A 13,094-nucleotide genomic window follows, 5' to 3' on the forward strand; every position below is an offset into this window, starting at 1 on the left:
CACTTCATTGTTTAAGGGGGCCTGGTTTACACTGTCTTTTGCCAACCTGACATTGTCTAGGTGCTTTGGACTGCATTTCCCATTGGCCAGTACTAGTTTAGCAGGGTGAAATGTACTATAACTTTTAAATCCTCCATCAGACAATTCCTTGGGAATGACTAGGGAAGTCTTAAACTGGCTTTAAATTATGCCCTGGCTAATGTTCTTGAGCAGCTTCCACGAATGTCTCTCTGAGTGTCCTTGAGAGGTCGGTCCAAAGTTGACTTAGTTAACTGCATGTGCCCAGTTTCTTTTAATGGGACACAGAAAAGGAAGCTGTCCTTAAGTTACATATTTTAAAAGAAGCCCCATGAGAAGAATCCCTGCTAGAATAAGGCCAAACACCTGTCCAGTCCAGCATCCAGTTCTCACAGTGGCCAACCAGATGCCTCTGAGAAGCTTGCAAGCAGGACCAACATTCAACAGCACTCATCCTCCTTTGTGCTTCCCAGCAACTGGCATTCAGAGGCATACTGCTTTCAACTGTGAGGGCAGAATAAAGTCCTTTTGGGTATTAACCTTTGGGCTAGTATCCCAGTTCACCTTGGTGAATTTCTTGATAGCCAACAGTTTCCAGAAGAATGGCATGACATGGTAGGAGTGTGATGCTTTCTACCTCTTAATAATTGGGTTGCAGCAAGCAAGGCTTAGCTGCTGTTGTTTTTGCCTCCAATTCAGCTGGGAAATGCTAACAGGTTGCCTCTTCTGTGCTGGTTTCAGATGAAGCTGGAGCGGGCTGAATGGGGGAGCGACTTGCCAAGTGTAGAATCCCAACTGGAAGTCCAGCGCCATGTCCACAGCAGTGTGGAAGACCTAGGCTCCAGTGTGAAAGAAGCCAGGATGTATGAGGTAAGCAGGGACGCCTGGGGTGGGGTGTGAAGGGCGGCAGGACTGGTTTAGCTCACATCAAGAAAGGCGTGGAGGTTCCAGAGCAGCTCCAAAGAAGACAAGCAAAGTGTTGTTGGAGAGCATAATGTGGGAGGAAAGAACTGGAGGAGGAAGAGCTGATTTTCGCTTGGAGGAAGGATCCTCCTGCTGCAGGAAGGGGTTGCTTTAGAGTAGCCTTTCCTCTCTAGCTTGCACTCAGCTCCAGATGCTTTGGATGTCAACTCCTACCACATACATGATGGTTGGGATGGTTGGAGTTACAGCCCAAAACATTAGGAGCTGGTCACCAACTTTATGGGGAAGGTGGCCTGGGGGCCTTTATATGCAAGCTATTTACACTTGGTTTTGGAGAAGCAAAAATTTAAATCTGTAGAATTAGAGAGATGGCCAGGCTTTCTTTTGTCAGCTTGAGTATCATTTTCTGCCCCACTAAGTTCATGTTCCTGAAAGGAGATCTCATGCAGTTGTTGCTGTATTGGGGCCTCTGGGGTGTGTTGCTCTAAGGATAAAATACCTTCTGAGGTAGGGGTTGCCAAAGTAGTGCGCTCTAGAATTTGTTGGACTCCAGCTGCCATCAGCTCCAGCAAGCATGACTAATACTCACGAATTATAAGAGTTGTACCAGGGACATTAGGCTACCACTGCTCCAATGGGGAAACACATCTTGGGACAGTCTGTGTGTGTGGAGGGTTTAGATAGTGTGAAAATGGACCCTGAGGAGGATTGGGAATAAGTTCCGTGGCTAAAAGGGACACACAGAAGTCTGCTGTGCTCAGACTTCATTGTGCTGCTTTCAACAGGCCATCTGCCAGGGATTATTAGCTGTGATTCCTGAACTGCACGGGGTTGGACTAGATGATCCTTGGACTAGATGATCTACAATTCTATGATTCTACATTTTATGATGCATGCAAGATTTGGGAAAGTGGAGAGATAAGGAAGAGACGAGAGAATTTCAATAGGACCTCCAGCTCTCTGTGCATTTCTAGTTGGATATGTAACTTTTGAGCTGCTTCTGATCCTCTTTGTTATCTCTTCCTCCTGTTTTTTAAAGGGTAAAATGTCTCAGAATTTCCACACTAGTTACACGGAGACACTGGGGAAGCTGGAGACCCAGTACTGCAAACTGATGGTGAGTTGTATTTTGGGTTGATTCCTGTAGCCAGCGAAGTGTCAAGTTTACACTGTCTTATTTTAACTACTTGCAAGTGTTTAGTCAAAGCCTGCCAATGTTTCTACTTGTTTACAATATTTTTGTACATATACAATAAACGCCTCCTATTCTTTTTTCCTCAGTATTATTGTCTCTGAGCTTTTCTGTAAGTTTTGCCATTTCTGCATAATCCATCATTTTCAATTGCCATTCTTCCATTGTTGGTATCTTATCTTCCTTCCACCTTTGTGCTAGTAAGATCCGGTCTGCTGTTGTTGCGTACATAAACAGTTTTTTCTTTTCCTTCAGGATTTTATTTTCTGTTATTCCCAGTAAAAACGCTTCTGGCTTTTTGGTAAAAGTAATTTTAAACATTTTCTTCAGTTCATTATATATCATTTCCCAGTAATTTTAACCATTTTACACTCCCACCACATAAGTACCCTCCTTTTCTTTACATTTCCAAGACTTATTAGACCTTGTTCTATACATTTTTGCAAGTTTTAGCAGTGTTATGTATCAACGATACATCATTTTCATATAGTTCTCTTTCAGTGTTGTACGTGCAGTAAATTTCAAATCCACCTTCCAAAGCTTTTCCCAGTCACTCATTTGGATATTATGTCCCAGATCTCTCTAATCTAATTCTTAATATACTAGGCTACAATAGTGCTGTGGGTTACCCCCCAGGGTGCAGCTGCCCCACCACCTTTTCCTTCTCATCAGATCAGAGTCTTTCATGCATCTGTTGTGGTGCATGCTCTGGCTCTGGCTCATTTAATAAATGCATACCAAATTGCATGAAAGTTGTCCACATTTTCAAATCTTCCAACCACACATGCAGAACAGGTAGGTTTATCAACCAGTGTCACCCCACCCCACCCTCTCAAACCACAAATTGGTTAACAGTGCCTTTTCCCGATGTTTGACTATTTCTATCCTAGCAGCTTGGGACGCAGGTGGCGCTGTGGGTAAAACCTCAGCGCCTAGGACTTGCTGATCGCATGGTCGGCGGTTTGAATCCCCGTGGCGGGGTGCGCTCCCGTCGTTCGGTCCCAGCGCCTGCCAACCTAGCAGCTCGAAAACACCCCCGGGTGCAAGTAGATAAATAGGGATCGCTTACCAGCGGGAAGGTAAACGGTGTTCCGTGTGCTGCGCTGGCTCGCCAGATGCAGCTTGTCATGCTGGCCACGTGACCCGGAAGTGTCTGCGGACAGCGCTGGCTCCCGGCCTATAGAGTGAGATGAGCGCACAACCCTAGAGTCTGGCAAGACTGGCCCGTATGGGCAGGGGTACCTTTACCTTTACCTTTATCCTAGCAGCTGCCAGCGGATAAATGATTTGCTTCTTAAAAAGCAGAACCAACTTAGAACCATCAATTTTTAATATAACGGAATGTGACTCTTCCCCATCCTCCCTATGCTACGATCTTCTTTTGTTTGTGCATTTTAAATATTACTTCAGAAATGGTGCATTATGCTTCTCTCATGTGATATAGTTGCACAGGTGGTTTGGTTTTTAAAACAGAGAAGGTGGACCCCAGCACATGTGTATCAGTAGCCAGTGTCTGCAAACAGGACCTGGTGCCTCTGCAAAGGAAAAGGGACTCATGGGTGTTTCCTACTAACCCTAAAATGTAATAGGAGAGCATGTAAAAAAAGGTTTGAAGAATAACTTGACAATGTGGGGATTTCTGACAAGGCATCTGGGAAGGAGGGTGGTCAGCATCAGAGGAGTTCAGGCCAAAGGGGGCCCTGCAGTCCAGAATCCTGTCCTCACAGTGGCCAGCCAGAAGCCTTTGGGAGGCCCTCAAGCAGACAATCCCCAGAGTGGCAGGAAATGTAACAAAGTATGTTGTCTTTTTGCAGGAAACCTCCAGCTTCCGACTGCACCACCTCCAGAGTTTGTATGGGTTTGTGTCTCGAGCGACGACTGAGCTAATTTGGCTCAATGAAAAGGAAGAAGAGGAGCTGGCGTATGACTGGAGTGACAATAATCCCAATATGGCTGCCAAGAAGAATTATTTCTCGGTGAGTAGGAGGGGCTGGATGTGGCCAAGTGTTAGCAGTGCCTCTATGGTGTTCTGTATTCTGGAAGCGGCAGAGTTCCACATTTCTCAATTAAGCTCTGTGTTCAGGAAAACTTACAGGTTTCAGTTTATTTTCTCAGAAGTGCCTTATTTTGCTTGTGCTTCCTTTTGAAATTCCCTGGTCAAGTTGCTGGGTGATAGTCAACTAAGTTTTTCTCAGAGTAGACCCATTGAAATGAATGAACATGAAGCAGTACATTAATTTTAGTAGGTCTGCTCTGCGTAAAAAAAATAATTGACTATCACCCATAGTGCCAGTGAGTTTCGTCAGTTTTCAAAACTTTATTTTACCTTAAAATTTTATATCCAACTTTGCTTATATGTTTGAACCAAAGCAGCTTATAGTAAAAATGGGTGGGGTGGGGTGTTATCAAGAAAAATGCTGTTCAGCGTGAATTAATAGTAATAGTATCAACAACCCCATTGAGAAGCAACCTCCACACTCAAAAAATAACTAAATCAAGCCCAAAGGCTTTCATAAAGAGGGAAGTCTTAGCTTGGATACAAGTACTGGGGCTTAGCAGGCTATTGCTCCGTAAAATAACCAGCCTCCCAGTCATTTAAGGCTTTAATGGTAAGAAGCTTCAATCACTTTGAGTTGATGATCCCCTTCATGGCCGAGAACAGATTTAAACCTTGGTTTCATCACACCCAAATTTTCTGTTCTTGCTCAAATGCAAATTGTTGTCAATGCTCAGAGTTCTTGCAGGCAGTGGGGCTGTAAAACAGCTGTGGCCAGCCTATGGCTGATCTACAGATTACATTATCCCTGACCAATGGCTGATGGACGTTGTAGTCCAGCAACATCTGGAGAGCCACAAGTTCCCTTTTCCTGCTGTGAAGTTTCACGGCTAAAGTTTCCAATATTGCTGCACGTCTGCGTGCCTCCTGCCACTCTTCCTGTGATGCCTACCAACAGTGAGGCAAACCTATTGTCTGATTTTGCTATAGGGAATGCTATTGGTCCTCTTTGTGTTTCTGCTATGCAGGAGCTCACAATGGAGCTAGAGGAGAAACAGGATGTGTTTCGCTCCCTGCAAGACACAGCTGAGATACTGTCACTGGAGAATCACCCAGCCAAGCAGACTGTGGAGGTAAGAGATAGCTTGGAGGGGGGCATGCTTAGGGGTTGTGATTGTGAGCACTTTAACATGTGTGTTATGCAAGACAACTTCATAGGATACCTTGATGTATTTCAGTACGACGGCATCTTCCGCACATTAATTTGTGCCTTTTCAAGCTTCCATGGTTGAAGGCTAGCTGGTTGAAATTGCACAGATTAAATGCACACAAGGTTTTCCTGGCTTGAAAAGAGCTTTTCACCTCTCTGCCTTGCTTACTGGGCAAGGCCCTCTTGTCATGCCAACTCTGGAACCCTGGGTATTGTTGCATGAGATCTTGTGGGAACTCAGCCAGCCCTATGGGATTGTGCGAGAGCATCCCAGAGCTGGTGCACTAGCGGGCTTTGCCTGTTAAGCAAGGCAGAGAGCTTAAAATCTCTTCGTGTGAGCTGGCACGACAAGAGGACCTTGTGAAAACAGCTGTTTTGAAGCCTTTTGTTACAGCCAGTTGCCCCTTCCTGTATTCCTGATCATAAGCCTTGATTGTGTGGCCGATTTTACTTTATTTAAAATATTTATTGACTACCCTTCATCCAAACAGTGTGGTCTTACAGTGGGCATGAATAAAACTGGTGATAGCAGATACAAATTCGGCAAAGGTCTGAGCAGGCTGTAGTTGTTTTATGCAATTGTACCAAAAACGCTCTTTTATCTGTTGTTTGGTTTTTCACAGGCATACAGTGCAGCAGTGCAGACTCAGTGGCAGTGGATCAAGCAGTTGTGCTTGTGTGTGGATCAGCATGTGAAGGAGAACACAGCTTACTTTCAGGTACAGGGAATTCTCCATGGCTGCACATCAACGGTTAACTCATGAAGTCAAAACTAATGTCCTGTTGAAAATTTTTCCCATGTTTTTTCCAGCCATTCTCCATCAATTAATCAGAAAAGAAATGGCATTCAAAAATGATTAAATGGCAGAGGAAATATCTGTGATATTTTCATGGATGGGGTGCAGGGATTTTCTTACACTTACCTTACTTTAGAGATGAGTTTAGGGATGTGTATGAATGTCTTTTATGTCATTCTACATCTCTCTGGTGGTATGCACTTCAAAGCCTCCCTGGGTGTTTGCTCTTCCATTAAAATCCAGGAAAAGGACACCATAGCATTAGCTCCTCCCATGGTTTTTTTCCCTTTCAATTCTGCAAGTATGGACAGCCAGGGAGGCTGCAGAGTGCTGGAGGAATGTTAACTAGAATGAAAAACACACATACCTCCTGCATGACCTTGTAATGCTAAGGTAAGGTCAAAACCCTGCACCCACCAGAATTTTAAAGGAATGCTTAAGTTCCCTGAGAGTGAGGCAGCATAACTTAAGCTTCTTTCTCAGAGGAGGAAATGTTTGAGTAACTGTAGGATAGATATTGACACATTATGAGTCAGAAGACACTCAAATGCTGCTGAGCAGTACAGAACCCCACCCCAGCCTAACAGGTAGTGAGAACACTACCCTTCTTCCCTCGCTACTTCTGCTTCCACCATATTTCTTCTCTTGTCTTATTAATTGTTAAAAGGTTTATATCCCGCTATTCATCGCAAGTGATAGTAGAATCTTAGAGTTGGAAGGGACCCAAGGGTCATGTAGTCCAACCCCCTGCAATGCAGGAATATCAGCTGAAGCATCCATGACAGATGGTCATCCAACCTCTGCTTAGAAACCTCCAAGAAAGGAGAGTCTACCACTTCTCATGGGAGCCTGTTCCACTGTCGAACAGCTCTTACTGTCAGAATTTTTTTCTTTATGTTTAGTCAGAATCTCCCTTCTTGTAATTTGAAGCCACTTGTTCGAGTCCTACCCTCCAGAGCAGGAGAAAACAAGCATGTTCCCCCTTCCATGTGACAACCCTTTAGATATTTGAAGATGGCTATCGGATCTCCTCTCAGTTTCCTCCTTCCCAGGCTAAACATACTTCAGAGTAGGATCAAATATAACAATACAAAAACATACAATCAACCCATCTCAAGCTTTGCTAGTAGAAGAGTAAATCAGCTCTTGGCTTGTGTGATTTGGTAGCAGCATGGAGGTTGCAGACTGTGCAAATTCCTGGCCAAGCCAAGCAACTAGAGAAAACGTCCTCCTTTTAGTTACTTTATTAGAGACGCATCAATATAACTTATCTTGTTCTTGTTTTCTCAGAATTGGATCAGGATCAAGACTTGTTAATTATCTTGATTATGTTCCATTCTTTAGAAAACAGGTCCAAAATGAGCCATACTGGTATGTCTCTAATCAAATAACCCAAAGGAGGCTGTTTTCTCTGGTTACTGGCCTTCCTTTTTCATGATGAAAATGCCTTTGAGCAAATTGAATGGATGCTTTCTTTTCAGTCTTTCAAGTAAATTCCGCTCTTTCATAAAACATGCAATAAGAAACCTCTGGCTAGTATTTTGACAAAGGGGAAACGTTTTTGTGCTTTTGCAGTTCTTCAGTGATGCCCGTGATTCAGAGACATACTTGAAGAACCTCCAAGATACCATCAAACGGAAGTATTCTTGTGACTGCAACACCAGCCTGACACGCCTGGAGGACCTGCTCCAGGATTCCATGGTGGGTGCTCTTTGGGCAGATCTCAAGGTCATACAGATTTTGGCACATTATACCAGAATCATAGTTGCAAGAGACCACAAAGGTAAATGAATCCAGTCCCTGCTGATGCAGGAGATCATCTGCTGCAGCACCCCTGATAGCGGGTCATCCATCCTCTGCATTATAATCTCTAACAATAAGAGCCCACACTTTCCAAGGCAGCCTCTCAAACAGCTTGTACCATCAAGAAGCCATTAGATCCTTTAGTGTCTGACATACATCAATTTGTTGTGATGATCTAACCCTCACAGTGGCATCCAAGAATCCTCAAGTTTCCCCCCAGTAATTTTGCTTACATTGCATCTCCGCATTGCTTACTTCTCTGTGCTTTATTTTAAAAAGTAAAAAAAAAATGTGCACGTCTTTTCAAAGTCTGCCTATTTTCCTCTCAAATGTTCCCCGAACTGCATTGTTTAACTATCCTTGTGTTTCAGTTCCACTCCCCACTATGAAATGCTTACTTGAGTGTGACCTCTAGCATGCTATTTATTTTCATTTTGCTAACTACTCCTGCTGCTGCTATGAGCACATGATGGTGGCTTTTGCCACTGATTGTCTACCACAAATGGCAGTCGTTCACCAGAGTTTCGGGCAATGAGAATTTGTTCCTGCAAAGCATGTGCTCTATCTCTGAGCTGTAGCCTCTTCCACCTTACACTGAGTCAACCCGTTGGTCCATCTAGTCCAGTGTTACCTCCTTTGACTGGCAGCAGCCCTCAGCGTGCATGTGTCTTCACCGCTGTCTGGAACTAGGTAAAATACAGCCATCGTGAGCAAACAGTTGTATGGGAAATAGTACTGCTGTAGTCCCTGTCCATATAACTCAAAATATCAGTGTTTGATGGTTGACAGCAACTGGGGAAGTAGGCAGAAGCATTTGGCCACCATGACCTTTGAACGAGAGGAGCAGGCAATGTGAAGTGTTAAGAGTGTTCAGTGCAGTGCAGGCTTTGCTGACAAAGGTCTTGGCATAGGGTCTTTGGCAAGAGTGGGGCAGCTCAATGAATGGAAAGGTATGACCGTTTGTCGTTAAGTAACATTATGGCCAAAGGCATTGAGAGAGTAGGAAAGGAGGAAAAGGGGTGCAAGACAGAGTGCTGGGAGACAGAAGGCAGTGCATGTGCAGGATGAAACAGAATTGTAGAGCTGGAAGGAACCCTAAGGCTCATTTAGTCCAACTGCCTACAATTCAGGAATCGCAGCTAAGAGCTGTGAGAAGGTGCACAGCTGCGGCTGATGGAGGGCACCAGGTGGGAGAAAGTGGGGAGGACATTTGTGGGTGGCAGAGGCAGCAGCCTCTTCTTGGATATTGACCCAACTTGGAGATTGACTCAGAGTTTCAGGCAGGAAGGTGCACAAGTTTAAAAGTAATGGATCTGGAGGCTACTGTGGACGTTGTGAAGGAGCCAGCATGCGCAGCTTAAGGACAGGCTGCTCCATCGTAGACCCGCTAATCTTACTGCAGTTCCAAAGCTGCAAAAGAAGATGGGTTCCTTGAGCCAAGGGAGATGCATCAGCACAAGGTGGAGCCTGTCTCTGTCTTGCAATGGTTCTGACAGACTAAAAACATGGGACTGCTTCAGTTGTAGAACTTGAGAGCCCGTGGGAGGCAGCTTTTGCTGCAAAGGTTCTTCATAGGCAGTCAAAAGGGAAAGCTTTGGCCCATGTGTGAATAAATGAGTTAAAGTTGTATTTCTTCCAACCATGCTCCCCTGGGACAGGAGAAGGTAGCTTGTTTTAAACCTTTTCTTTCTTTCTTTCTTTCTTTCTTTCTTTCTTTCTTTCTTTCTTTCTCTCTCTCTCTCTCTCTCTCTCTCTCTCTCCACACATCATTTCCCAGCGTTCTTTTTTCTATCAGGTTTAAAATTGCTTAAGTACATACATTGAAACTACCTGAACAATCTTTTTCACACAGTTCTCATGCCTTCTTTTATTTCACCTTTTTACAAAAATCCAGGTAGTTTTTCTTTCTTTTTCCCAGTGAAAAATGATGGGTTTGGGCTTTGTTGCACTGTTCACTGTTTTGCAGATAATTCTGAATTTTGGACCTAGTAGTAATGTTTTAACTCTGCATGCAACTTTCGGAGTGGCGGGGGGTGAGTGGGCAGGGAGGACTTGGAGATAATTGGTCCGCTTGCCTGGAATAGTATTAAATATGGATTGTCTCTGTACTCCCTGCCCTACTCCCACTTCTGCTTGGAGAAGTTGCAAATGAGTGTGTGTGTGTATATGAAGACATGGACACACATACAACACTACCTATACTTGCCCTTTAAAACCCAAACTTCCATTGACCAAATGCTAGCTCCTCAGAGGGCAGTGTGGGCATGAGGTTTCTGGCCATTCTTCTCCTGCCTGTCCTTGCCCTTCTGTTCCATCCATCTTTCTTGCCTTTCTAATTTTGACAGGATGAAAAGGAGCAGCTGATCCAGTCCAAGAGTTCCGTTGCCAGCTTGGTGGGTAGGTCCAAAAGCATTGTACAGCTGAAGCCACGAAACCCTGACCATGCTTTGCAGAACACCATCTCTGTGAAGGCCATCTGTGATTATCGCCAAATTGAGGTGAGCTGATAACAGCTGACGTGAAACTTCCTTTGGATTCTGAGTGTTCTGTTTATTCCCTAAATCAGAAATCTGCGAGTTTAAATCCAGGCTCTTCCTCTTTGAATTTCTAAACCTCTCAGGTTTCAAAGCCAGTGTTCAGTGATGGCCTTGAGATAGTATGGTATAAGATAATACACAGGCAAAGTGATGATGATGATGATGATACATTGCAATGTTTGTCATAAGGATTACTGTGACAATTTGGCTGCATTCAGATAACACACTGGTATAGCTTTATCAGAACAAACAGTGGTGAACTTTAGGTTTGCAGTTTTAAGCTTCCAGTTGAAGCTTATACTAAACTTTGTTTTCCTGTAATGAGTTAATGAAACTAGGGTACCAAACCAGACTTAAACAACATGGGAAATTATAGCTTGTTAGAAACCATGAAGAAAATATGAGTTTCTTAACATTGGCATCTGAATGCGATGTACGCATGGAATGCTTTCAACATTAAAAAATGTTGTACAAAGGCCCAGTAATATTGCTGTTTATGCATGGAAGTCAGGGTGAGAGTCAGTTCTTCGAGCATGGATGCCAGGGTTGCGGGGAAGAGGTGGGGTCACTTAGATTTTGATTTAGCATTGGTAAGAAGAAGAAGTCAAGAACACTTAACTTCAGTTGGGCGAAAATTTATTTCAAGTGCCCTATTTCACCACTGTAAGAAACTAACTGGGGAGTCTTTGGCATCTCCTTCCTCTGAGATGGTGAAGAATAGTTGGAGACGCTTCTGCTGAGAGTGTTTTAGCTGCAGAATGAGGTTGGAGTATAGTAAGTCCAACTGCAAGTCTTTACATGGGTGGGGGTGCGGAAAATGATAGATGATAGATAGATAGAGAGATGATAGATGATAGATAGATAGATAGATAGATGATAGATAAATAGACAGACAGAAGGAGCGTAGAGGAAACCCATTCTCCATTTATTTATATCCCCTCCCACCTGTGCAAAACTGTGTTAGCAGGCTTACCTGGCTTTGGGGAAATGGCATAAGGGCTCTGGCAGCATCCCAGAGCCCTTGTGCCACCAACCCAAAGCTGGGGAAACAGCCCTCCACCTTGCAGGAGACCTGATTCAGGGGTTCCTGACTTTATGCATTTTTGTCTTTACACATGGAACTTGGAAACTGAACCCTTGCGTCAGATGTGGGCTTGCTGTATGTAGCCAATATGGTGCCCTCCATATGTTTTGGACTACAACTCGCATCAGGCTCTGCAGGCGTGGCCAGCAGCCAGGGATTATGGGAGTTACAGCCCACAACATATGGAGGGCACCACGTTGGCCACCCCTAGACTACATGATGCCTAGGATCACTTTGTGGGAGGAGCGGTGTGGGGAGGACGAGGGGTGACAGTTTGACCATCTACTGGACCAGTGTTCCTTTTGCTGACCACACAGATCACCATCTGTAAGAATGACGAGTGTGTGCTAGAAGACAATTCCCAGCGAACCAAGTGGAAAGTGATCAGCCCTACCGGAAACGAGGCCATGGTCCCGTCTGTTTGCTTCTTGGTGCCCCCTCCTAACAAAGAGGCCATTGATGTGGCCAGCAGGTAAAGGGATCTTTCTTTCCTTGAGCAGTGCCAGGGTTCCTATTGACCTGGGGGTTCTGTAGGTGTGTGCATGTAAAAGAAAACAAAATGTTTGCAGCAATTTGGTGGGGGGTTGGGTCTGCTGGCATGTGTAACATAAACTTTTTAACATGTGCCCTCCCTGTGGAATGCCCTCCCACCAGATGTCAAAGAGAACAACAACTACCAGACTTTTAGAAGACACCTGAAGGCAGCCCTGTTTAGGGAAGCTTTTAAAGTTTGATGTATTACAGTATTTTAATATTTTTTTGGAAGCCGCCCAGAGTGGCTGGGAAGCCCAGCCAGATGGGCGGGGTATAAATTATTATTATTATTATTATTATTAGGAAAGGAATAGTTTTCAACAGAGCTCTACATGTAGAACAAAATCTAGCTACTGGTGCAAAGGATACAGAAACCTAAGATCATACCTTCTGCCCATTGAAGATTCTAGTTCTCGTTGTGGTCCAGATGGGTACAGCATCTGTCTCTTTCTCCCAGAGCCAGAAAACTTCCCAGGCAATCAAACACTTTGAAGTTGGTATCTATGATTTTGCCGTGGCTCTTTAGCCTAGGGGTAGGGGCAAGTTTGAACCTTTTTTAGCCCAAAGGCTACATTTATTCTGGGCAATATTCCAGGGGCCACATGCCCGTCCTGGGTGAGGCAGGAGGCAAAAGTGGGCAAAGCAACAAATGTGAAAGTTGCCTTTCTACTGTAGGCAAATTTCTTTGTATGTACAGAAAACCCTCTCTGTCCTCCAGCCAGCCAAGCAAGAAGTATCATCCAGGTTCAATAACTTATTTCAGCCAGGCAAAAATACTCGAGGGGTGTAGATGAGGAGGGTGTGTCCTGGGGGGGGGATCCTGAAAGCCAGCTTGGAGGGTTACATGTGGCCTCTGGGTCTGAAGTTTGTCAGCTGGCTTCTAAAAGTGTTATGTTGGAAATGGATTTTTGGGGGCAGTGGTAGCTCAATTCTTGCCTTTTGTGAGAGGTTGCATTTACCTTTTGAATATGAGGAGCTGCTTTGAACTGTGTCAGAACA

General features: G+C 44.4%; 1 protein-coding gene across 23 annotated transcripts in view; it reads left to right on the forward strand.

The window, feature by feature from the left end:
• MACF1 (microtubule actin crosslinking factor 1) overlaps positions 1–13,094 on the forward strand; it is a 291,764-nt gene that overhangs the window by 139,859 nt on the left and 138,811 nt on the right. For all 23 annotated transcript variants that reach the window (XR_014514346.1, XR_014514347.1, XR_014514348.1 and 20 more), the window contains 8 exons: positions 760–888; positions 1,982–2,059; positions 3,949–4,110; positions 5,159–5,263; positions 5,964–6,059; positions 7,713–7,838; positions 10,286–10,438; positions 11,879–12,033. Coding sequence is in view for 19 of the 23 variants with exons in the window: in XM_083453050.1 (XP_083309176.1) it covers positions 760–888; positions 1,982–2,059; positions 3,949–4,110; positions 5,159–5,263; positions 5,964–6,059; positions 7,713–7,838; positions 10,286–10,438; positions 11,879–12,033 (1,004 nt within the window). In the remaining 4 variants the exon portion in view is untranslated. The remainder of the gene's footprint in view (positions 1–759; positions 889–1,981; positions 2,060–3,948; positions 4,111–5,158; positions 5,264–5,963; positions 6,060–7,712; positions 7,839–10,285; positions 10,439–11,878; positions 12,034–13,094) is intronic.

This window comes from Podarcis tiliguerta (assembly GCF_965153285.1).
Source record: "Podarcis tiliguerta genome assembly, chromosome: 8".
NCBI classification, from domain to species: Eukaryota; Metazoa; Chordata; class Lepidosauria; order Squamata; family Lacertidae; genus Podarcis; species Podarcis tiliguerta.